At 40.9% G+C, this 27336-nt stretch overlaps 1 protein-coding gene across 5 annotated transcripts in view; it reads left to right on the top strand.

Annotated features, from left to right (window-relative positions):
• Nucleotides 1-27336, top strand: part of frmd4a (FERM domain containing 4A) — a 113763-nt gene that overhangs the window by 19792 nt on the left and 66635 nt on the right. For 2 of the 5 annotated variants that reach the window (XM_016668125.1, XM_007545651.2), the window contains exon 1: nucleotides 26417-26873. The exons of 1 other annotated variant lie outside the window; for it this stretch is intronic. In XM_016668125.1, coding sequence (XP_016523611.1) covers nucleotides 26781-26873 — 93 coding nt within the window. In that variant the 5' untranslated portion in view covers nucleotides 26417-26780. Of the gene's footprint in view, nucleotides 1-818; nucleotides 1255-17802; nucleotides 18514-26416; nucleotides 26874-27336 lie in introns of those variants that run through there. 2 more of the 5 variants (XM_016668129.1, XM_016668126.1) reach the window with 2 other exon arrangements.

Below are 27336 nucleotides of genomic sequence, written 5' to 3'. Positions count from 1 at the left end.
CCACATTGTGATCCATTCATCCATCCCTTGTCCTCCAGTTATCCAAGATAACCGGAAGACCTGATACCGCCATGACGATATCAGGTCCAGAAGGGAAGTCCCTCTCCTCTGCAACCGTCTCCAGATCATTTTGGAGGACTCCCATGCCAGCAGGGATTTGTAGTGTTTCCAGCATATTTTGTGTCAACCCAAAGGTCTTCTTACAGTGGGAAATGCATCCACACTGCTCTGGAAGTATAGAAGATCAACAGTGGTTTCGGTGTGCGTTCAGCTCAGTGTTTTTTTCTTTTAGTCCTGGTCTGGGATTGGACGTGTGTTGGTGGGGAAACCCTATATGTGACTGTGAACAGGTGGGAAAGCAACAAAACAATGTCTAAATATTTGAATTGGTGACTCATGCCTTGTCTATTATGAGAATAGTGGTTGATCATGTTGCTAGGCAATGAAGAGCCACTTTTGTCTAGAGGGACAATGGTGGACCAAAGAGTGCCCTCTCTTTTATTTTCTTTGTTTTTCTTGCTATCTATCGCCATCGCTTTTAAAAAAACGCATAGGCACTATGAGCATATGTTCCGTCTCACCTCTCAAGTTGGGCGGGAATTTGGAGTAGACCGTCTACGTGAAGGATTCACAAACAGAGTGGGTGAGGGACAGAAGGAAGAGGGAAGAGAGAGAGCCAGCAGACGGAGGTCACTACGATAAAAAAAAAAATAAAAAAAAAGACCTGCAATCATTTGACACATTGAAGGGAACAAATGTAGCTGGCGGCACCGAGGGAGAGTTAGCGAGGCAGGGGGAGAGAGATAAGCTAAAGGATGTAGAGAGAAAGGTAGAGAAGAGAGAGACCCTTTATGGACATTGCACATTAACAGCACAGGGGTTTTCAGGGTGGGATCACACATTTACTGACAGGTTGGAGATAGAGAGAGAAGCAACAGGAGTTTCTCACTGCCCTCTCGCCTCCTGCTTCAAGCTGCGTGTGTGTGTGTGTGGATGTGTGGGTGCATATATGCCTGCACACACTCCCACATTGCACACAGACTCTCTGTGTGCCTGTCAGTGTGCTGGGCTCTCTGGGTGGGTAGAGAGCTGTAGCTGAAGAAGAGATGCTCGCTCAGAGGATGAGACAGCGTTTCTAACAGGATCTATTTGCGGACTGGGATAATACACCGACACAGCTGAGGGGGCCCCGCAAGCCCACCGGAACCAAACGAATCAGCTATGGAGGGACTGCTGTCTCCAATGAGGACGAGGGTGAGTTAGTACGGGAATTTCAGAAAATGGCAACTACTGTTTCATCCATAAAAATCCGCCATCGGAAAGACTATTGTTAGACATCATGTCTGGAGAGATGCAAAAGGTAGTACGTTTGCAGTGCGTGGGAGACAGAGATCCAAAATGCAGTTTACAAGCAGTGAGTGATTGCGTGTGTGTGTGTGTGTGTGTGTGTGCGTGTGTGTGTGTGTGTGTGCAAAGATTAACGAGGCAATGCTCTGAAAGAATGACTCAGTGTTTCAAAGTGGTGCCCATCTCCAGTCAGCACAAACTGCTGGCCTCTGGATTTAGGCAAGTGACAAAAAGGAGTGGAGACAAGGGTGCAAGGGAGGAACTGGCTGCTGATTGTCCAGTGATTTGCATGAATTTCTGAAAGTGAGGATTCACTATTGTTCTTGTACAACATGACCTTCCTCTGTATTAGGGACTCGCGTCTCATCCAAAATGGTGAGACGTCTTTGTGAGTTTTTAAACCATTGATGGGATGATGTGTTCAGCGTCAAGAGCTCAACAGTAAGGGTTGCAAAGGAAGTAAAACAACTGGAGATGTACCAGTCAATCAGAAAAGAAAAAAAAAAAGATTGGATTTGGACATTTTCACACGATCTGTTCTGATTACTGAATAGTATGTAAAATACTTTAATTGGCAGGCCAGACCTAATAGAAAATTGGAAATGTCAAGGTTTCAAGCCAAAAATCCAGAAAATAGTCTGACAATACATTTATCTTTTCAATTTAATTCAGTTTGAACAGCTCCAATTCACAACTTGTCATCTCAAAGCACTTTACAAAAACTTGAGCTTTACAATGCAATTACAAGTACATTCCAACTGATTAGGTATATAAAGCAGCGAATTAAGTTCAGTTCATTAATAAAATTGGTTTCAAAGCTTTCCATCTTTCCATCTAAGGGTTGCACTGAGTCACATGTTTGCAGCATTCACTCCTCCTGGATGAGCATGACAATCACTTGCTTTGTACCGTTGACTTTGCAGCAATCCCTCATGTCAACCATGCATGTAGCAGCAGTGGAGAGGAAAAACTCCCCCTTTAACCGGAAGAAAGCTGTTTATTTAGTTGATATACTAAATATTAAGTAATTTAAGAAGGTCTCCTTCTTTCTACTGCAAGAGCTGCTGTGTTTAATGATTTATGAATCTAATCTAAACCTTTCACTGTAAAGAATTAGCTTTTCATTTTACAGTATTTCTTTTATTATACTCCTTTTCTTTCAGCCACCTTATTCTTGCCCAAAATAAGACATTCTAAGTTTGCTTTATTTTTCGTGTATCTCTCTTCCTGTTTACCATTCATGTGTTATTCCTCCATTCACTGCTTCTGACAAAAAACTCTAAAATTTAAATGTGAAAAATCACCTTTATTAGTTTATTAGCTCAGATTTTATTCTTGAAATCCTAAATATGCAGCCTTAGCCTCGTCTTTGTGAGTTTTTAAACCATTGATGGGGTCATCATGCATGACCACCATCTGCATCATCTCTCCTCTTTCACCTCTACAACTCGTGTTCCTTTTCCTTTCTTTTGTTTGTTTTAATCTCATTTTTTTTTTCTTTACTCCTGTGCTGTACATGCTACTCATTTCCTTTTTGCATTCAAGCCAAGAGTTGAGCTTCTCTGCCCACCTGTCTGTCATGTGGAGTGGGTTGGTGGTGGTGAGGAGAGACGCAGAGACCCAGGTTGTAGAAGAAAATGATGAATTTAATGAAGAGTGTAGCTCAAAGGCAGTCCAGATCTCAGGCAGCACAGCAGAGCGGAAACACAGAGGCTCAGCACCGGTAGCAACTGAATTAAACAAAGACTGACACGACGAGCTAATCCCGACACAGGACTACTTAACAGTTCAACTGTGCCGGCAGACAAACTATCATAGACAAGGACCCAACAAGAGACAAAGACAACAGGTGGGTTTAAATACACAGGGAGGGTAATCAGGTAACTAGACACACCTGGGAAGCAATCAACGAGGAAGACGCAGAGACAACAGAGACTCACAGGACAGAAACTGAACACAGAAAACCATTAAAAGTAAATGCACAGAAACACAGATCAATACACTGTCTGACTCTCCTTCTGCCTGTCTGCCCCTTGCCCTGCTTTTGGCAGGTAATATGAGCATTATAATTGGTGTTTGCAGACCGGCTCGTCATCTAATCCAAACAGAAGAGCTAGCAGGTTTTTTTTTTTTTTTTCCCCATTTTTTTGAAGATAGACTTGGCTTCTGTAATATGGCGCAGAATCAAGACTGTGCCGTCTGCGACTCTGGCCAGATTTTGCTCCCTGGCAAATCTGTCCGAGTCATTTTTAATAAGTAAATGACTTTTTTTTATTCATCTTCATCAGCTAGAATGAACTTCCCATAACCGGTAGATGATGTACGCGTATCTCGGCCTTAGCATCAAAGTGAGTTTAGCAGCTTTGCGAATAGGGGAATGATGATCAAGAAGAGGAGTCTGTCAAACTTTGCCCTGCGTAATCTTCTGTTAATGCCTTTTCACTTGGCTTCAGAGATGAGAGAAAGTATCAAGCGTGGACATGAATTTTAATTTTGGCGCTCCTCTGTTTCATCAAATTCATGGCGGCTACAAAGTTTTACAACATCATATTGGTTTATTTGCATTTAAGACAGAGTAACGTTTTGTCTTTGTGGAATAGTGAGGTGCAGGTAGTCGAAGAGCAAAACTGCTGTACATTAAATTTGTACTGTATTTAACAAAAAAGTGCAGCAGTGCGTTTTTTGGAAGCAAAGGACTAACAAAAAGGCGTCTTTAGACCACACTTGACTTTTTCCTCAAATTGACAATAGAAAAATAAGCTCTTGCTGAGTTTTTGTTTTGTTTTATTTTGTTTTTATGGATCAATCCTGAGTCTTTTTTGCTTTTAGTAAATTTATTATCATTTCTGTGACTTTCTTTTGCTTGCTTTTCTTTTCCTATTCCCTATTTGGATTATTTACATGTTTGATGTCGCTTTTATCGTCACATTTATCCATTTAGCAAAAGCAACAGTAAGGAATAATAAGAACCTTCCTTTAAAAATTACATCACATACATTAATAACTTCTCTCTTCCTAACTTCACGCACTTTTCACTTTTATTGTAAACATGAAGGACTTGTTTACATCTCAAAACTGTAGATCTAAACAAACAGAACATCTAAAGACTCTTAAAAAAGAAAAGGCCCCCGGTGGTAACCCCTCTTGTGTCTTATTTATGCATATAGGTCAGTAGGACAAGGATCTGAAGCTTCAGAAAAGTCTTCTCTGGAGACCATGTAGGCTGTGAGTGAGTGTGCTGTGTATCAATTCTCTAATCGGCTCGTGTGTGTGTGCGCGCTAATCAATAGGGAGTTGTTATCTAGAGATTAACCCTGTCAGTGTTCTATCAGTCCAATCAGAGAGATTCAGCTGCTTCTCTTTTGCTTCTGTTGCTCTGAGTCTCTGTCAGCACCTCTTGTTTTGTCTTCTGGCGTCTGTCACAAACCTTTCCATTACAAAAGAGGGATGTTTTTTAAACTATAAACTCTACATCTTCATGCATCTCTCATCTGCATATGCAGGTCATAATCACCATAACTCCTCCTCTCTTCTTTCATTATAATGAAATACAATTTTTATTCATTCCTTCCCTTTTTCTACCTGCATCAAACCCTCCATGTGGTTCATTTCCAAAGTAGGCAGCTTGTCCTGAGACTTAAGGTCAAACTGAGCTACAAGGAGAGTGACCAGACCCACGGCCTTGAATCCCAGCCGCCTCGCTGCTCAGATGAAAATAATTATAGGAGAAAGGTAGAGATGGTGGGCTGGGGTTGGGAGGGGGGGTGTCTGTCGCAGAAGGTGGAATTGTCTTTGGCAATGCACTCAGACACCAAGACACACACATTCACTATTTGCCGATGCACAGCAGGTTATCTGGCAACATTTAAAGGCCAAAGAAAACAGCAGAAGGATGTCTGGTGGCTGGAACCACATGGGCAAACAAACACACACACGCACGCGCGCACGCAGTCACAGACACGGACACACACACTAATGCGCACACATATGCTTATTGAATATAAAGCTTCATGTCCCCAGCTGTCATCTCAGACACTAGCCTGTTAATTGTAGAGGTCAGTTTTGGATTAAATTTCCTCTCTGAAAAGTTGTAGTTGTATTTCTGTTGCAGGTTGTTTGCTGAGCATCTTCTGGCTGCTGTTTATTGACCAATGTTTTCTAGCAAAAGCTCTGCGGCATTGTCAAAACAGGAAGGTTTATATCGAAAGTGATTACAACCAGGTGGAATCTATTTGCTAATTCAATAAACTCTGAGGGCAGCTTGTTACAGTGAATTTTACTTAGTATCCAAATAAACAGGACTGAATACAGATGAACTCTGCACTTTTGGGACTCTTGTACAGCTCATTAGGGTGAAAAAAAAAATATTTTTCTGATTACAATTTCACCCTACAATTCTCAGTAAAATACCTTTAAGTCATGGCAGTTTTCCATAACTGGAGCTGATTTTCTTAATATATATTTTTTAAATATCATACTCCATTTTCTACCAATACTGACAAAAGAAGCAAAAGGGAAAAAAAAAAAAAAAACAATTGTCTTCCACATTTCATTCACATTGTTTGAAAATGTGCTGTGTTGTCCACACTCCCTCTCTCATCATGTCTGCGTGTATATGTGTGTGCACCTTGCTGGGTCAAGCATGTCGAATGTTCTTTTGTCCCCTTGAAGCGGCATAAAATGTACGATCAATCAGGATAGAACTGAGCCCATGAAGGACGGCAACGATGGAATTTGTAAGAGTGCAAATGTTCCACTTCGTTTGCTGCAGTCAGTCTTCAGGCAATTTTAAATAATTTCCGGTAAGGAAGCAAACAAATGAATAGCAATGATAACTTCTCCCCATGCGAGCATTAAAGCATTTATTTTAGTGTATCACTGTTATACCCAGTGTTAAAAGGGCCTTCAACAATCCCATTATGTACATTGGCTCTATCTGTGTAATTGCATCAAATAGATTGTCCCAAGGGAGAGTTTTATAGGGCGGCCATGAGAGAATGGAAATTGCAAAGTTATTTCTTTTGTGCTGGAATGCTGTTATAATAATGCCACGTTCACACACAGAAATTTACAAGAAAAGTGACATGAATATAAATGTTGGTCAAATAGAAGACCAGGGTACAGGGATGCAGAAAATAATTTGTATGTTTTCATACTCTTATCATACTCTTTGAATATTTCCACATTTTGTTACATTAGAGCCACAAATGTTAATGTATCTTACATTAATCACTCAAAAATGTGACACATATGCTTATATGTGAGCCCTCAGAGTCGATATCTTGTAGTTTGTTTGCTGCAAACGCAGCTGCATGACTTTTGGATCATTTTATTGGCCAGCTTTTTATATCTTTACATCCGTTCAGAAACTGCAGAACCTCAGTCAGTTTGGATGCAGAGCATCTGCAAAGAGCAAATCCAGGAAATTGTGAGAACTTTTGTCTGAAGTCCTCCAAGACATATGAATACATTTTGATCTGATCTCTGTCAGTGTAGCCCCGGCTGTATTGTAGGGTTGCTGCTCTGCTAGAATGTGATCATTTGTTCTTTTAGTGTGTTGTTTTTAGCTCTGTCCTTCTTCTCACCAGTCCAGACCAGCTTTCATGTCCCTACTGAAGAAAATCATCCCCGCAGCATGATGCTACCAATACCAACACAGTCAGAATGATCCAGTCAGATTGATGCATGCAGAATTTTGCAATTTGGCCAAAAATGTCAATTTTCATTTTTAACTGTCCCCTGTGCATTGCTTATTCCACACAGGAAAAGACAAACTCCTTCTATCCACTGATTTCCCTTTTCCTTATCTTCTTGGTCAACTGAATTTCCATTGTATTGCTTTTCTCTCATTCCAAACACAGATTCTATATTTTCTGGCTAGTATGGTCCACAATGTGAATGCCACCTTTAAACAACAAGTTTAGCAGCCGTTAGCACGCTGCCTACTTGTTAATGTTTTCTCAAAGAAGTGAATTTGAGAAAGAAAAGACGAAGATGGACCCATAACAGCTTCCTTTATCCTGGAACAGCACGCCGAGGAAACCTTCATCATTTGAAACACAACATGTAGCTACATTCGGTGTCCTGCGGCCACTGCTTTGTTCCACTTCTGACCTGATCACATGAAGCGAGGTATACTATTATGATTACAAACGCAGCCTGCAGCGCAAACTTGTCATCACTCCTCCCACACCATAGAGACTCAGGTTCAGTCCCTGGCTGCAGTGTTTCTAGCTCCCGGCTTTCGTGTTCTTTTGAGCGTAATGAGTAAAGTAGGAGACTTAAAGCCCCAAAGGAGTATTTATTTATTTATTTATTTTTTGTACTAATGGTCTCCACTAGTTGGATATAGGCATTAATGTGTGGTTTTACTGCCTCCAAGTGAAGCTTCTACCTGAAAGATGAAGTTACTTACTTACTTACTTACTTACTTACGTTATTTTTATTACAGCTATTTTCAGATATACAGAGGGAGCGTGTTGCAGCAAAAACTGCAGTTCAGAGGAGAAAAAGTTTGGATTAGTAAATGCATTAATATCTAAATAAGCTTTATGTTTGAAAGTACATTCATCTTTGTTTGTGTCCCATTTTTTTCCTTAACATCTTCCACATATACTGATACAGGTTGATGCAGTAATTCATGTAAAAGGAGACATGATCAGTTATTCTGACATTTCTGTTTGCACTCCCTTCTTATGGTAATGTAAATATTGGTTTAATTTTCTGAGAAACTGAATTTGGGGTTTTGACTATCTTATCTGTCATTCTATGTGTAATGAGTATCAGTTTTATGTTCTGAAATGAATGAAAAATATTGAACTTTTTCACAATATTCTACTTTGTTTTAAGAGCTTTGTTTCATTAAAAACGTCCTTAGCTAAAGCATCACATTCCCTTTTTGCATTTACAATTTTTATGCTCTGGTGCGCTAATGACTAATCTATGGCTTCCATACATGACTGGTCATGGAGACACTGAACACTGTACAGACGTATGGCATATTCAAATTATCTGCATCCAGAAAACATGGGTGTGTGTGTTGCTGCTTCGTTTGCATGCTCTGCTGTCTACAGGCTCAGCCCTCAGACATATGGACCCATATGCTCCCATCACACAACTTATCAATGTCGATTTTTCAGCTGCAGACTGGGTTGAGTGAATTCGGGGATGTTAGAAGGATGGATTGATGGAGTAGGAAAAAAATCTGATTGCAGCTGAGAAGAGAAATAATCATTTTTCTTTATGAAAAATGCAATAGTAACTCTGGGACTTTCAGAGAAAATAACGGAGAACAAAAAACTAAAATTTCCTGTGCAAGTGCATAGCAAATGATTAATTTCATTTCAGAAAAACACTTTGCATCCTCTGGATAAATTTGGTATGTTTGCAGACTTGCTGCCTGATAGTATTTTACCTCTCTGGCAACACTTCATGTTTTGCTTTTTTTTTTTTTTTTTTTTTTACATTAGGGAAGTGCTGCCACATATCCTGTTACCACCTCCCTCCCATGTGTAGACAGCTGCCATTTCGCTGAATTAAACCCAAATATGAAATCACAGTTGCCAGACGGATGCTCATCCATCCTCCCAGGGATACTTACATCATCCTAAATGTGTCTCTGACCCTCTGTGCTCTCGTTATGGCTTGTTAAAACAATTAAAGGTGACGTGTGTCAGATTTATAGCTCGTGCTCGTGTGTCTCTGGCTTTGCACATGTATGCGTGTGGGTTTTATTCTGAACAGATGTGAGCATCTGTCACCGCTGCCAAGGCTATTAATACGTGTCTAGAGGTGTTTGCATGTTTACTGCTGCAGCTGTTGTTATGTGATGCACTCTGATTATATGTACCTTGTCTTTCCAAGTTGTCTGACATCCCAGTTTTTAAATATACATTTAACGTTGCGGGACACAGACCGTTGGTGTCGAAATGTTATTTCACCTTGGAACTGGTTTTAGAGATCTTCTCCTGAAGCAGTTTGCAAGTATTAAAGCTCTATCTTATAAACTGATCAAAAAGTTTAAAAATTTATTTGCAGATGATAATAAAAAGTGCCAAGCAGAATTGTGTTTTTTGTTTTTGCATGTTAAAGCCTCAAACTTCAATGAATATATGGATATTTTAGTGATTGAGCAAGAGGAAGTAGTGTCTAATGGTGAAGTAGAAGAAAAACCACACATGATTTTCACTTGCACAAATAAAATCCAATAAATTTGGTTTGCTCTCATGTCTTACCCTCTTAATACCCCTACAGAAAATCCCTTGAAACCACTTACTAGTCACTTAAGACAAAAATATTATTTCATGGTTTACCTGCAATATGCCATGTCTGAGGAATCCAAACACTGCAAATCACTCTGAAAATTTCATGCTCACAAAGAAAGATGAGCCTTACGCTTTAGAAATGTCTGTTATCACCAGGGACAAGTAGCCCTCTTATAAGCTGTAAAAGACTGACCTGCAGATTCACTTTAATCCAAGACTTACAAAACTATACAGTCAGAGCTACAGTTCATGGAATGATTTTGATCAAAGCAATTTCATTTAATGAATGGCCTATTCAAAGTCCTGACCTGAACCCAAATAAAAACCTGCTACAATAATCGACAAGAATTATTTACAGACATTCTCCCTTCAATAATTGAGCTTAAGCTACTTTGTGTGGAACAATGGACTAAAAACATCCTTGATACAACGCACTGAAATACCCAGTAACATATATTAGACACAACAAATTCTTGTAACAATCCATCAAATAAAAATAAAAGATTGTGAAGCCTAGATAGAAGCTTGTGTCCTTTTATGTTAACAGCCCTTAAATGCATTTATCTGTTTAAATGGCAAAGCTGCCTGCCACTTGAACCCATTCCCCTTTTCAAGAATATTCTGTCAGCTGTTGTTTCCTCTCAGACCGCCAGAGGGCGCTGCAAGATGTCATTATTTGCTTTGCCTGAGGGTCCCGTGAATAATGAGTTTTAGCGCTTGAATGACCAGCTGATGCAGATCAGGTCCTTCGGAGCCTGTGGCGAAAGTGGCATTTGTTTTCCTGCAGCTTCCCCTGTAAGGACAAAGCTGTAAGAGTCACCTACCTCATGGCTGCAGTGAGAAGGTCGAAATGGGGGAGAGGGGGATCCTCATATTGGTTAAGATTTGCTACCGTCAGGTGCAGCCTGCCTTCTCTTTATTGTATCCTTTGTGATAAATGAAGACAATAAACTAGACCTTTGGCTCTAATGGGCAGTTGTCCGCTGCTTTGTTTGAGTGCTGGCTGTTTGGCCCCAGAAGACCCAGACAGCAGCAGAGTTTCTCCCATTCGTCATCGGAGTTCTCGCAGACATACAAGCAGAGGGATCAGGCGACAGAAAGAAGTGCGAGTGGCGACCAGGGATCTGGTGGGTATATAATTAATGACCTCATCCTGCTCCTCCGGCTGTCCAAGACACACACAAAGAGCAGCAAGCGAAGGTTTGAAATAAAGGGAAGGAGAGAAAAAGAGGGGCTAATGCGTTGAATGGGGGAGCATATGTTAAAAGCTGAGCTTGATTAATAATTACGAGTTGTGTCAGTGACTGAGTGGCCTTCCTATTGTTCCTGCTGTCGACTTAAGGGGCAATTAAGGGGGCTATACCCCCCATGCTCCCATCTCCAGACATCATCCACCGCTCTTTCATTTTTTATGAAACTGCTTTAGCTCATTTGTTTTTGTTTTTTTTGTTTGTTTGTTTTTTTAAAGAAATAGTTCTGTTCCAGTCATTAGAGGTGTACAATAAGAAAAAAAATATTTCACCCTTGCTGCAGATCGAATCCGTTTGTTCTTTTCGTCTCGCATAAATTTTTCAGATCAAATGATTTTTCACATCAAGCAAGTGTAAGTGAAGTAAATACAAAAATCTGCTTTTAAGTCATGATAAAGTGCAAGTGAAGCTGTAGGAGTACATCATGTGGCAAACAACTGAGCAGGCAGCGAAGATATATTACAGGTTACAGTTACTTAAGATAACTTGTTATTTTTGAAGCAAAAAAAAAAAGTCATTAAAACCTTATCCTAACCCAAAGGAAGAGGGTCAGTGTACCTAATAAACCTAATAACTGCTTGGGCCACCCAAACCCTGCAGAGCTTTATGTGTTCTGACCTCCAGGTTGAGCCATCAGATCACTCCTGGAGTAATTTCCCACAACTAAGAAGGCTCACCACTGTTGTACATTCTGTCCATTTGTGGATAATGGCGCCTAGTGTGGTTTGTTGGATCCCCAGCGCCTTTTAAAATGGCTTTGTAATGATTTCCAAATGGTTAAATGTCTCCCATTTATTAGGTTCAGAGTGCAATGACTTTTTCACATTTAGCTGGGATTCTTATCTGTTTTTCTATTGATTTGATCTTTCAGCATTCTTCATTTTATCAGACTCATACTATTAAAGTGATTTCTTGATTCTACATCATTGACAGTATTCAGGACCGGGTGTGGCTATTGAGCTAAAATGTGTAGTTGATCATCACAATTAGTATTTGATTTATGAAAGGGGTCACGAGGGCAATTACTGTTTTTAAAATGGGGAAGCTAACTTTTCTTCCTTAATAATTTAAATGACTTTTTTGATCAATCAGCCAATCAATCAAAACTATGTTCCATAGTACTTTTGCAAACCACTGTAAATATTTGGTAAAATGTGTGAAGAGGCAAGATTTTAACGTGGAGGTGTTCCAACCTCGTCAGTCACTGCATCTCTTTGTTGTGCTGTCGTGAAAAAGGCACAGAAAGGACAAAGACAAGAGAAGGGTGGAAGGTAGATGGTCTGTCGAGTGGACAGGGACCGGCTCCTCAGGGGGTCCGCCAGCCCTCCATCCCAAACTCGATACAGTTCGACATCCTGCATTATTCAATCTATTTTACCTACAAGGTACAGAGACACAAATGAGACCAAAGTGATGGCTTGAAATGCACAGAATAGTGGCAAACTGTCAGTTTCGATTTAGAAAAAAAAACTTCATGTAAGGGCAAACATAATGGCCTGAGGTAGTGTCAAGAGGTAGAGATGCACCGCTCAAATTACCTCTCCCTTTCCTTGAACCCCAGAGGCTCTCCTCCCCCTTCCACTTCCCTTCTCTGCAAGTCAACAAAGACAATAAGCTTGAGTGGGTTCAACCTTGGTTTGTGTGGCAGCTAAGGAGCTGCCGCACCTGTCCAAGGTGTGGGGCCCATCTGTACAGTAACAAGCAGATTAGCCTTCCGCCTCAAGCAGGAGGTGGAGCTACAGCAGTCTGGCTTGGGTTACCGCACCCCAGGGAGAAAGTGCGCATATGTGTTAAAGGTTAGAAAGAGTATTTCATGTTGTCTTGGTCAAAGATGGAGGGAATGTGAGTCTGAGTGAGTGTTGGGGGATGTGTGCAGGTGCAACCTCTTAATTGTGCTTGTTTGTTTTTGGAAGACGAGATCATATCGATTCTTTGTCTGTAAAAGGGAGCGTTCACAAACAACTGTCATAAAGACAGCTGCATCCTGCTTGCAGCACAGTATGAGACAAAAATCTTAAAAATGTGAACTATTCACCATATGAGGAAACAGTTACCTAGCACTAATATTGTTGTATAAGTTCAAATAAAAACCTTTGACCTGATTGACATGAAAAATAGCGGTCTTGGTCCACAAATGTCTAACAAATTTAGCGTTTTGTAGGAGATTCAATCCATAATAATAAAACACAAAAATGTAAGCAAAGCTCAGGATCATGTATAAGTCATTTTCTACTATCATCTGGTCTGTAGGGTTTTAATATGTAACAGTACCATCAAATATTCATGGTTCACACTGCTACAAATCAGATTTCCTGTCTTGTGTGAAAAGTCCAGGATTCACATGCATTGTGCGTAAGCTGCTTACACGCTATTGTCAGTCCTAAAAGTTGTGAAGACTTGCTTGCAGCCATTAGAGTCTTTTTAACATAGTTCTTGACATTCTGGGTTTTTTTTTCCTTTCAGAAATAGATTCTATGCTGTGTCTATTTCTGGGCATGTTGTAGGCTGGGAAGCCTCCTCAGCACAGGATAAAGTGGGCTAGGTTTACTGGGGCAGAAAATGCTGGAGTGTGACTCAATCCAGTGCCTCCACACAACCAGTCTCTGAAATATGCCTCTGTCGCATTCAGTGTGCTCAGTACCTTTCAAACATGCACTCATTCTGCTGAAAGAGGCTTGTGCAGCATAGGGGAGATAAGGATAAGGTTAAAGCAACGCAAGTCGTATGCATATTTGTATTTTCAAGGCCGTGTTTACGTATTTAAATTTAAACTTTTCTCATTCACTGCCCTGATTTTTAAAGCTACTAGCTCTGTTTTTTTACTGTAAAATCAGTGAAACTCAATGTGCAGTTTTTCACCTATAGAACAACATACCATTGTCAGTTTTCACATGGTTTTTGCTTTTTTATTGTAAAAGCAGATCCCTCGTTAAAAAAGGTTTCAATGTTTAAATGCCTTTGGTTGCACAATACAACACAACAAATCAACAATGCATCCATTTGTAGGTAATGCGGGACACTTCCTGCTTTCGGTAGAAAACAAGTCCTACTGTGAAAACAGCAAGTGGCCATAAAACTGATTAACGGTGCACAACTAACTTGATGGAAAAATATCTTAAACGTCTTTATATCACATGGTAATTCGACCAAAATGAATCCTGACCAAGCTTGATCTTTGTCAAGGTTTGCATCTGCTGTGGCATACCATTAAAGGCTGACCAGACAAATACTCAATCTGTCACAATTCACTTGATGTGATCAGAATGTGAAGCAAAATGAAAGCAAAATAAAAAATAAAAAAACAAATAGAAAAATATCATAGAAATTCTAAACAAATATTTAATGAATGAGACAAGAACTGTTTTTATTAGCTGTGCACCTTTGCTAATGAAAAGAAGTATTAGTAGGTATATTTTTAAACTTTGTATGAACTTGTCTTTTAAAATCCCAAAGAAGGATGACGTGAAATGGAAGAGTGCACCTGTGGCCATCTCTTTGCATGGCTTTGTAAAAAAAAAAAAAAAACAGTCTCACACATGCACCCGATGACACTCATATTGCACAGCACCATTCACCAGTAATCAGGAGTGACAGATCTGGGATGCAGGGTGACACAGCAAACTTCAAATTACAAAGAGCACCGCAGAGAATGACTAAGCAGAATCTTTTTCATCCCCACATGATGTCCTACAACCTATAAGGCAAACAAAGATGGTATTTGAAAACTGGAAAAAAAAATATATAGAATAACAGCTGATAGTAGAGCAGATTTATTTCTTCATCTTAGAAAAATGTTTGCCAAAGATACTACAGTATTCCGCCCAATGGGTCTCATAAAGCTTTTCTATGTCAAGTTTGCAAGAGTAGCATTTTTAGCACCAGCATTTCCATTTTGAAGACCGACAGTAAACCTTTTCACAGTTGGACGTGAACAGGTGCTTAAGAGGATTTATCAACATGTCTTGAGTCGATACAATCTTCAAGCATCTATGTGTGTGTGAGCCATGTGGTTGGGTGTGTGCAAGCTGAAATCACTTGGAAGACGTCCAAGAATTTGATTAACACACATCCCTACTTTCCACACCAGGTGGACATCACGATCAATCAGACTCTTAAAGATCTGCGCACCCCTCTCTTGCTGAAAATTAGATTTAAGGGGGAAAAGTGCCCAAGGAGCTTTTAGTATGAATCACAATCAGAGAAGCTTGTTGAGGCGATAACACCGCTGACATGCACTGCATGAGCTGCTGTGGTGGTCACAGTTCTCATGTTCTCAGACCTGTTTGGATTACTGGGACAGTCGGCTTTCAGGAGGAATCTGGTGACGGCAAACAATGGAAATACGTCTCAGACCTCGACTTCTTCAGCATGATTGAACCCAAGGCGTTGAATCCAGTAAGATCATTTTAAGCTAATGCAAGTTGATACAGGGTAGTTGTTTTATGTGTACAAATAATATGAGGTGATGACGATCAAGTGTGGATTCCTGATGCTAAACGTTCAGCTGTATCAAAAATATCTAACAGCAAGTAAGCAATTTTTCAACCACAACTGTGCCAACACAGTTGCCACATTATAAATATAAATTGTTTGGTCCGAGGATTTCAGCTCATGATTGTGAAGTGGAAGAAAAAATAGATTCATGGTTAAAACGAGCTGTGCCTTTTACTCTGATATAAGAGTGTCAAGAAGAAGGTTGCTGTCATAAAAAATGTTCCTTTTGCCCCAAGCCATATAGGAGATCCAACAAATTATGAAAGAACCACCTCTGGTCAGCTGGATGCAAAAAATTAAGCTTTTTGGCTAATATAGAAAACAGCATAATTTGCTATGTGAAGTACTTAACACCATCCCCAATAGAAAAAAATATGCTGGGAGCAACTAACAACTAACATTGCTGAAGAGACACTTCTTTTTGGCAACGTCAGGGAAGCTATTCAGAGTAGTGGGACGTTAAATCGATACGAATCCTGTGAGAACATTAGAGGTTTCAAAAAAGACATATGAGGCTCACCTTCCACACTTCAGAATTTTATCTGGGTTGTCCATGTTTGCTGTACTTTGTGATGGTTAATTACATAAAGAGTTGCAAGGTGACAGTACCAATAGTTTTACAAGGATTCTCATTTATTCTGCATTAATATACGGCCACACAAATGCAGTTTAAGTATTTTGTAATTCAAGCTGCCTCTAAAATAATCGGGCTCATTTTTCATTTCCACTTTCTTTCCCTATCACCATATAAACTGTTTGGATTACAGACAGAAATCTGGGTTAACCCTCACCACTCCAACACAGGAGTCACACTGGGACATGCTGTCCTATCTTGGAGCTCTGTTGGGGGTTAAGCTCTTCACTACGGTTGGGATAAGCTACCTGCGGCTCCCAGTGCTCCTGTCTGCTTTCATGATCCACACTCTGTCCCCCGTACAAGTCTTAGTGGCCGCATACTGTCCATCTTCACGACGTAAAACACGGTATTAACAATGCATGGGCAACGTGCTTATGAGAATTAGAGGGATATTTCCCAGTGGTTAATGGCTGGTTGTTACATATTCACACAGCAGGCAGCAATAAGAGCAACATAAGGAAGACGGGAAAGCCTCCTGAGGGCAACAATAAACTAATGGATGTATTCTCGTTAACACCAAATGGTGTGCGTTACAGTGTCAGTGTGTACATGCGTGTCCTAAAGGGTGCAGTGAATCATGGCTGCGCAGAAGCTTCTTGATACACCTCTCTGCTCTGAGTGCCAAGAACTGATCTGAGGACTGATGAGTGGCTGTTGACCTCACAGCTGTAAGGGGTGGGAGACCAAAGGTCGCTGCCAGATAAGGCCTGTGCTGGGAAAAGAATAAGGTTGACATGAGATGAAACAGAAGGAGCAGACTGAAGGAGTTTTTTTTTTTTTAAATGTTAAACTAGGAATGCAATGAATAATATGTTAGCTGTTAGTCACTACCTTTTCTGTACATGTTTTGTTGCTTTTGTTGCTACAGGAAATGCTGAAGTATATATAAAAAAAAAAAACCTTTTGGGTTTCTGGTAGGGGTAGCAGAGTCCCTAAAAATTTTGTAATTGGGAAAAATAGTTTCCCTTTGCAGTGATTCAATACTTTGTGTTTATTTACTGCATAAAATACAGTGAACAATATTTAAGCTCGGACTTGTACATCACAAAATGTGAAAATGTGGTATGAATCATATTTTAAGTCACTGTGCAATGAAAAATCAGAGAATCCATTTTCTGATTTCCCCTCTGAATTGTTGGAATCTTGCATGCATGCAGTCACTCAGTTCCTCTCTCTTTACTCTCATATCCTGTTTTCTGCTTCAGCCCAGCTAGACTTCGGCCAGTCTGTTTCTTCCCCTTTGTATGTCATGTTAGTTGAGAGGGGGGGTCACATTCCACCAGCACTTTCCAGAAAAACAAAAACAAGCCCTCTCTATAGACGTCCTGTCAACATCCTTCGTCCCCCTGCTTCCTTCTTCTTCCCCTTCTTCTTCTGTCCTCCCATTTAGCCAAAGCCCCTCCGTAGTGCATCATCATCCTCTTTGCCTAGCACTCTTCTTTCTCCCAATCGCTCCTCTACTCCACATGCCCTGTCTAGCACCCCTTCCCTGTCCCTCCCTGCTACTGTTACATAAGCTTCCAGTCATCGATTCAGGCCATATCGCTTTTGTTCTCTCTGTATTGGTGTGTTTGTGGGAGCCTCAGCAACCAGGGCCAAGCCTTAATGAGCCTGCCACAAAGGCCCATTGATGAGGGGCCCAGTGTTGGAGAGGATGACCCCAGCCAAGAGAACCCAGAACTGTGCATGAGCTGCCTCAGGCTCACCCTCAAAACAAAGAAGTGCACTGTGGACAGAGACCCGAAAAAGGCAAAGGGACATGAGGGAGACAGATAGAAGGAAAGAGGGGTGGGCATAACTGTGTAAGCAAGTCAAAAAATGTAAGACTAAAAGATGTTGGAAAAAAACCTAATGAGACACGTGACTTCAGGAAGTTGCTTCTCAGAATATTCCTTTCCCTCCGTTATCTATGCTCTTCCATCAGTCTCGTTCCACCGTGCATCCTAACAGGAACAGAGAGATCTGCCCTTTCTCTGCCAGGAACATGTGCGTGTCTTCATCTCAGTCATGGATCACAGATCAGATTTAGAAGTTTAAAAAGTAACCTAGGTTGACTTCTTTCTTCATCGTTACTCGTAAGTTGTTCAGGAAGCGGACCAAGCATTGTGACGGGAACCCTCACCCAGCTTTGGAGCGCCGACCGAAACACAGCCAGGTCCTGGAGCCAACATTGCAGGAGACAGATATGTTTCGCTGATTGCATTTGGTTTGGAGCAGCTGCATTTGGGAATCTGTCCTGGAGCAGAGAAAGAAAGAAAGAAAGCAGAGATAGTTAGAAGCCGACATGGCACAATTCTTTGGAGAAATTGAATTTTGTGACTGAAATAGTTTAACATTTAGGACTAATTTCAAGCTCAAATTTTTAGTTTTTTTAGCAAAAGAGTAATAGGTCAGACAGTTCTTTAAAGTTGAAAGGAGAGCTTTTTGCAAAATCAGCTGCTAAAACGGTACAAAGATGACTCTAGCAGCTCGTCTCGAAGACCTAGAAGTGACCCTGGAACACATGCTGTTGGACGTTTTTGTAAGTTAACCCTCGTTTCCTTTTAACGTCCTTTACTGTTTTATTAACTTTGAACAAGTGATATTAGATTAAATTTGCCATCCTTCCTCCAGCTTCTCTCTGTACTTCATCAGTATAATCTCTTCAGCTCCTAATTGTAACTAGAGACCAGAGGCCAACATATGTTCGTGCCTCATCCAGATGTTTGCTCAATAATTGGCATGGAAGAAAAAAAAAAATTCAGATGGTTAATCATGCAGCTCCTGTGCATAAGAAGGAGATCTGGGGTGAAACCAGCAATCCAGCCTGCAACGAATGTCCTAACGAACACATGACTCAGCATAGGATTGGTCCTGCAAGTTCAAAACTGTGTGAGGAAATATGAAATTTATGATAAAAGATCAATGAAACTGAATGTGAGAGTCATGGTTAGAGGGAGATTGTTCTTTCCCCGGAGCTTCCTGAAACATTTGGGCACGCCAAGTGCACCTTCCCACCCCTTCATATCCAGAAACATATGTTTGTAGAGCCTTGCGTGGTTTACCTCTGCTCAGGCACATTTGCGGGCTTGGTACCAGCAGAGCCCCTGCTCGCTTTGATGTACCCGGCTGCTGTAATGAGTTTGGTCATTAAGCTGCTGTTTCCCTTTAACATTGTTTACAGGGACCGGCATCTGTTGGAAGCAACCATAATCTACCCTTATTCCTCAGATATGCTGAGCCTCTGGTGCGCATTAGCAAGCATTCAATCCTCTGCTGCAGGGGACTGAAATCTCACCGTTTCATGTATGCATATATAAGTACAGATCTGATGCTCCAATCCATCAACCTATTTTGGAGATTTGGCCATTTTCTCACATTTAACAGGCGATTTACGACCACGGCGATAAAGATTAGTTAGCATTTACAGGCCACAACTGGATTTGGATTATTCGTGCTTTGCTTGTGACATGGAAAGAACGGAAAATGCTTCCTTTTTTCTGCTTTTCCTCTCCACTAATTAAATTGCTTATTTATTTATTTGTTTTAATTGTTGAAAAAGGCTGGAAAACAGATGCTTATCTGCCCACTTTGCATACTTAAATTAGAAATATTCAAATTTCACGTAACCTTTCCAGTCTGGTGGATGAACATACACGCATATGGCAGACACACACACACACACACACACACACACACACACACACACACACACACACACACACACACGGATGAAGAGATGAGCTCATTTTACTGAACCATCAAATTAAGGCAGGGAAAATTAACAACCATTATGGGAAAGCTTACCAGCAGACCATTTCTTGATGCAGACATCTAATTTTCATGAAAATGTTAACATTTTGGGGAGTTTTAAGGCACAATTACCCTTCCCCCAATATGTACTGTATATACAGGGGGAGAAAAAAAATCAGATTAGAGTATCTGTGACTCTAACTGTGTGAAACCGAGGAATATTAAGGGTCATTAGAATAATGACAGCGATTCTCCATCCTCCAGCGGAGAGGAACCCCCAAAGCCCTACATCTCTGCTCCTGCTGCTCATTGGCTCAGAGCAGCAGCAGCAGCAGCAGCACATGGCTATATCCAAGGGTGCACAGCAATTTTCATTAGCACACCATTGCATATGAATGATTCAGGAGAGCTGAGGTCGAGAGCAAAAGAATTTCTTTTGCAGCAAGAAAAGCGAGTCACTGATATGTTGTCTCAGTAGGAATTTGTGGTAAATCCATTTTTATCTCGAGACAGACATTTTTTTTATGGACTCTATTACATCCCTGTAAAATTTTAAATGCTTCACTAATGGAATACTTAAGAGAGAAAATCCATCAGCTCTGGTATGATTAAGTTATGTTTGATTGCACTGATTGAATCTATCAGTCTCATCATCTATCAAAAAATGTAAATTTTGTAACTTCAGTATCAGACTGAAGGCTGTTTCCCACATCTTCATACCAAAATATGCAAATGTAGCATAAAAATCAGATAATAATAAAAAACTGACAGGTTTATTGAAGCAAGTGAGGAAAGTCTCTTGGTGAGTCAATCAGAAGCAGGTTTGGGGCAACATGGGACATACGTTATGTTTGATACTAAAAAATGTAAAAAAAATAACAAAATAAAAAAAAAGAAAGAAAAAAGAAAAGTGGTTTCATGTTTTTTTTTTCCATAAATATTTATAGCTATACCTGATTATGGATTTTTTTTCACATTTCTAACTTGATGTCTTATTGCTGTACCAAATTTTCACACATTTAAATGTGGAAAAATACAACTTTTAATATCAACAGGGGGAGAAATGACATTAAGAAAAATGTTTTTGCTTTGAACCGACTCAAAAGTGATTTTACTGGCAGGCATTTCAATGGAATAAATGTAACTGAAGAATTTTTCATCCATCCATGGACATAGCCATTGGAAAGAACTGCTTCCCAGAGAGAAGCAGTTTTTTCCAGGTGAAAGGTCAGATCTGTGTGTTCTGTACAGCAAAGTTAAAATGAAATGGCATGTTTCAAGAAACATTACCCACCAAATGACATGAAAGCATCCTTTGACCTGAGTGAATAATGACAGTATCTGTCTCCGCTGATTGGATCGTTTGCCATAAAATGCCAGTAGGTGACGTCATCTCGCCCGCTGCCAAAGCCGCTTTGTGTTGTGTTGCCGATCCGCAGAGCTGTGAGGGCACGACAAACGGAGAAACGGGGAGGTGGCACCTCCTTTTTCCGAACACGCCTCACAGTCGCGCACAAAGGCTGACAGTCACACCGGGAAATGAAGCAGCTCTATTAAAGATGCATTCATTCCGTGTGTAGTTTAATTGAATCCCCTCCTCGCACCCCCAACAAACGTTGCAGCCTCCCAGTCATCTTCCTGTACATCTCCTCTGAGATGAAGGCCTGGGGGTGGGGGGGGCGACTCTGAACACGGCTTCTCTCGCTCATTCCCATCCCCCTGGAAAAAGACCTCAGCTGGATGGGATTGTTGCCATCACAGCTGTACTGCTCTGCTCTTTGCCTCGCTGTTCCTTCTTTTTTCAGCGTCTCTGGAGCTTGCATCTCTGCGAGAGATTGTAAGAGCCTGTGGTGTTAAGAGAGAATTCAGTATGTCAGACGTTAAAACAGTGTGGAGGTCTGAGCTGTATTTTGCAACCCATATGTGTAAAGCACTTAATTATACTGATTTTACCATACTGCTATTCATGTGGTGTAGTGGCTATTGACTTTGGGACTTGTGTAGGAAAATTAGGTTATGTAATAGATTTGTTCTGCCAATAACTATAGTGCGGCGATCCTTCGCTGCCTTACTTTCTCACTTTCTCTGGTGACCAGTTGTCATATTTTTTAAATAAATAATAATAAAATTTATTTTCCTGGCTCAAATGTCTGTGAAATAAATGTAACTCAAGCATTTGTTTATTTATTCGTTGATCTTTTGAGCATAGTGTTTAAGAACTTTTGGCTAGAAATCCACTAATCAACATAGGAAAGACAAGAACACATGACATTTAAGTCAAGCTTATTTGAACAATATTATAAGCCTGTTGTATAAATAACAACAGGCATGCATGTAGATATATAATAGGAGAAGTTCCAGGGTTAAACCTTGGGGGTACATGACTTAATAAAGGACAATTGTGACGATATGTTGAAGGGGGAGCGTCAGAAAGAGCAGGAGCTTCTTAAAGAGACGGAAGCCAATTTTAAGGCGTCAAATTTCTTTTTGGTTATATTTGATATATGCAGCATTTTTATAACAACTGAAGGTGACATAGTAACTTGATTATGATATAAAATGGCACAATGTGCCTGGAAAATACATAATACTACCCCTTCAATGATTCTGCTTTTGTGACACCGTTCTGTGAATTAACTTGAAGTGAAAATGCGTGGTCTGTGACATGGAAACAGAGAACAGAGTAGTGAAAAACATTACCATCGTCATCTGTTTTCTCAGAATGATGTCCGTCTCTTGTTTTAAATCTGATTTTTGTTTTGTTACAAAAACATTTTGCCAGATTTGTAATCCACTTAACCGTAATTATTATCATTCTAAAAAAAGACCCAAAACATTTTTTGCCAAAAGTGATTTTTAGTTGTTTTTTTTTTTGTCTAAATTATCTTTTGACTAGCTTAAATTACAATATGTGAATGCATTAAATATGATTAAGTACCGTTACTTTTAATATTGAAAAGGGAGGGATGTCATAGAATCAATCAGATTTGACTTTAGTGAAAAGAGAATAACGGTCAGCTTCATCTCTTTTTTTTTCACGTGCGCATCCAGAAACCATTTGGCTATGATCATTAATCTTTTAATTTTTATTACCTGCATAGTTTATATTCTGAAGGACTGTGTATATTCTCTATTTAACTGCCCCAACACACACAGCAGCTTTACAGTAAGCTGATATGAATAATTCAGAAGCTATGAATTCTATTCAATGGGGCAAAAGCACATCTAGCACCCCATTCAAATCTGCAGCTACCGACATAATAGACTGCTGATTTTCCCATTGGAATGATATATTCTAATTCCAATATAAGGCATAGATGGCTGCATGATTGTGGAGTGTGAGTCAAGGCCCTGTAAAACCATATCAAAGTTATAAACACAGTACATTCAGTATCAGTTCATTTTGTTGGTGCCAGTGTCTAACATGTTAATCAGCAGCAAAAATGCAAACCCTGATCCTCAGCCACACATGCGTGTCGATGTGTGGGGGAGCAGATGTGAGCCGCGAGCGGCAGAATTTGACCAGGACAACCTGTCCCAGAGATGCAGCAAATCTCCAAAAAATAAAAAAATAAAAAATAAAAAAAATGTCCTAGATTTTTTGCAGTTAGTCACACACATGTCCCTGATTCCTCGCGGCCTATCCGCAACCGTTTCTGAGCTTGTAAATTTCTTTCTGATGCCTTCGTATGCAGATGGTGCTTCTAGGACGGTAATTGAAGTGGAAGCACCCCTGCGGAGAAGTCACATTGATTGGTTCTGGACTGATAAAAGGGTGGCAGGCCCCCTCTTTCTGCTCATCTTGGTCTGTGGAGACAGAGGGGAAAAAAAACAACAACATGGAGCTAAAGAGCACAAATGGAGATGTACAGAGAACACGAATTGAATTACACTCTTGGGGTGGAACTGTTAAGACTGAGCTGTTTATCTCTTACCCTCGCAATGTTGCCGTAACACAATACCTTGCAATTTGTGGAGCTTCGAAATGCAAACATTTAGCTCAGCCCCCCTTTCCTTCCCTGATTGTGATGGGCAGAGTCTAACTATAGGGCAATTCCATAAACACACGCACTCGCTCCCACACACACACGCAATCAGGAGCTGGATGAGTCAGGCAGCCGTGGGCAGAGGCAGGCAGAGTTATCAGGGTAAATTAATGCAGAACAATGCCAGAATGGCACAATTTAGAACCATTGCGTCTTGTTATTACAGCTACAAACAAAGACTCAGCAGATACAAGGCAGAAATAAAACCCAAACAATCCAGCAGCTTTTTCCCCCCCTCGTTAACAAGTCTCATATTCAGGGAGTAATTCCTTTGTTTTCTTTTATTGTCTGTTTGTATCTGTATGTTCTCTTTCTATTATTAGCTCAAGGTTCATTTTGAGGACAGCTGCTTTTTGTGCACAAGGCAAATGAAGACTCTGCAGCTTTTGGACGTTTTTCTGTTACACCACCAGGGTGAAACTAGTTTGCTTATTTTTTTTATTTATTTATTTTTTTTGTATATAAACTACGCAGACCTGTGTCGTCCTATGATCTCTGTGAAACAGCAGCAGGAACTGATCTTTGTTGAGATCTTTTTTAACTTCTTCCACAAACAGTTTTTCCACAAAGAATCAGAAATGATTCATTGTTTTAAGTTTGTTTGTTTTTTTTTCCAATCTCCTCCACTTCAGTTTGTCTTTTCTGAGTTCTGTCTGTGTGCAGACCGAGTTTATAAATATCCCGTCAGATATTTTTCATGTAGGCCACAGTCACTCACTCACAGATGTAGGACATGGTGTTGAATAAATAATGCTTACTGGGGATTACCACTGCAGATTATTTTATTCCTATCTGTTTGTCGCTACACCTTGGCAAAATGTGTGTTTGAGCCCCTGTTTGACACGCATAAAAGCATGCAGCCGTAGAGCCTCGGGCTTCTTACTTAGAGGAAAGAAACATGGGTGGCTTCGATCTGAGATCCAGCGGTCAGTCTTCTGCAACCAGCCAAACTTTTGCATTCTGCAGTAATAGAATATATTAATTCTTCCTTATGTTTTGCCACAATACAAAGACAAAACTTTCATGTATTTGAATGGGATATTAAGAAACTGACTAACACACGGAAGCACAATAATGAAGAGGAAGGACATGGTTTTCAATTTCATTTTTAGAAATAATAAAAAATAAAAAAATCATACATTTTCAGAACTTTAACGCCATGTCTTAAACAGCAGCTATTACAGCTGCAGTTTTTCATGCAGCTCTAATTGCACATCTAAAAACAAGAAGTTATTTTGACTCTGCAAATGAGCACAAGCTCATTTGAACTGAACAGCATTTGTGAACATCAATTTTCAAGTCTTGCTGCAATTGGCAATTGGATTTGGGTCTGGGCTTTGACTGGGACACTCTGGATGTAGCCTTAAGGCTTTTGTGCCACTGCATGGTTAGCCTCCACTCCTGTCTCAAGTCTTCTGCATCCTGTAGCAGATGACATCCATCCATTTTCCCCTCTGCTCTGACCCACTTCTGTGCCTCTGCTGAAGAAAAGTCACTTCACAGTATGATGCCACCTTCATCCCATTTCACTGTGGGGAGGGGGTCTTCAGGATTTTAGACACACAGGTCACTTTTTGACCTGTGTGTAGGCCAGTAAAGATAATTGGTTGCACTGGATTCCACGTAGGCAAATCAAGGAAAGGGAGTTTAAAACTCAGGCACACAGATGCAGATTTGTATTTGTTAAACAACTTTGAAAATCTCGTGTTGCTCTTCATCCACTTTACAGTTATGAACAAGCATCAGTTTGTCTCTAAAATATTCAAAAGTACAGTGAAGTCAGTGGAGTTCATGTGACGAGGTGAGAGAATTTAAGTTGTGAATACCTTTTCGTTCATACCATGTATTTGCTCCCCAACTGTACATGCAAGTCAGAATCCGACATCATTGCCTCTGTGTAAGGTGTGTATCAATACTCGACTGTCAGCTGACTGAGTTTGGTTAATCAGCTGACAGCTGAGTATTGATGTCCTCAGGCGAACAGAGCCCACCAGTGAGTGATGATGGGAATATGACAGTAAGTCACTTGGAGTGGCTGTAACTCATGACTCCAATAGCTTTGATGGACCTGTAAAGAGTACGGTGATGGATACAGGAGACTGACTCAGCTGAATGGGGTGCTGACGCTCCCTGCGGCTACCTGTGACCGGATGTACCCTGAAGCAAAACTACCGTCACTGCTCTTTGGAGAGCAACATACGGAAAATGTCTCAGTTTTTCCCTGAACAAATTCATTCTAGGGTCTGGTTCTGCTTTCATGAGTAATGGGCATGGTTCACTGCAGGGATGTGTGTTTGTCTGTATGTGGCATATTCCCACCATTGTGTCCAATAGCCTAGACAGTGCAGGGAGCGAAAGCTGGATGTGGGATTTCAGAGATAATCTCCCCTCCAGATGGCAAAACATCCCATATTCCTTTTGAGGTTCCCCACGTGATTTCCCTGTGTAAGGGTTGGGTGTGTGTGTGTGTGTGTGTGAGAGAGAGAGAGAGAGTAGTGGGGGTGTATTTTTTTTTTTGCTCCAAAAATTATTATGGTGTCATGTGACACAAGTGCGTATGCTAATAAGAGCTATAACGTCACATTAATCCAGTGACCTGGTTAAGCCCCCATCTGAAGGAAGTGAGTCTGAGTGGGAGGGAGGGGAGCTGTCGGAGCAGGAGAAAGAGAGAGGAGAAGGGAGACAAAGCACGCTCCCTCTCCCTCCCCTGCAACACACTCTTACACACACTCATTCACCTCGTAAACGGCAGACTGAAGCAGAGCCGGAGACGGAGGAGAATGGCCAGTGTTTTGACACGAAGGGGAGCCGGAGCAGAGAGGGGCTCTCACTAGGACCAGAGTTGAGAGTTCTGCACATCCCACACTTTCCTTCTTGTCGCACACACACCCACGCGTAAAAACTCGCGTGAAGCACGGCTGTCAGGCTGGACGGGACGGCGAGGACACCCACTTCGTACACGCACACACATGCTCGCACTCCCACAGAGACGCAGACTCTGGAGCGTACCATGGTGGTCCAGGGAGCTGTGACACCCGGGAGGACCCGCCGGCTGATGCTGAAGCTGCCGGTGGGGACTCTCCGGAGGAACAGCGGAGAGAGGGTAAGAGGTTCATCTGATGTCCTTTCAACCTTCAGCCTTAACTTTGCTTAAGGGTTAAAGGTCCGTCTGTGTGACAGTGCTTGCTTGTGCTGCTTTGTGTTTGAAACGGGATTTGAAAAAGGTTCTTGGCTAATCCAGGGAACCGTATTAGATCTGAGTTGGTGGAAGGCAAGTGAAGAGCAAAGCTTTTAATCTCTGCTATGGACAATACTTCTCGGTGTTCCCTTCCTGTCAGGATGAGCCTGTCAGTCTGTGCAGCTTTCAGCCACTGCAAATACAACTGCTGTCCTCGGATTCAAGGTTACAGGGAACTCTCTCGGAGGGGAAGCCACCTCTGACAGTGCATATAAACAGGCTTGAGGCATGAGATTGTTTCTTTTTTTTTTATCAACCTAAACCACACATAGCCTGAAGTGCAGCATGGCTCCGAGTGCTGAGCGCATTACATGCTGGAAGTCAGCTT

Source organism: Poecilia formosa, unplaced genomic scaffold, assembly GCF_000485575.1.
Source record: "Poecilia formosa unplaced genomic scaffold, Poecilia_formosa-5.1.2 Scaffold13, whole genome shotgun sequence".
Taxonomy (NCBI): Eukaryota; Metazoa; Chordata; class Actinopteri; order Cyprinodontiformes; family Poeciliidae; genus Poecilia; species Poecilia formosa.
This window is presented reverse-complemented; position numbering and strand designations above follow the sequence as displayed.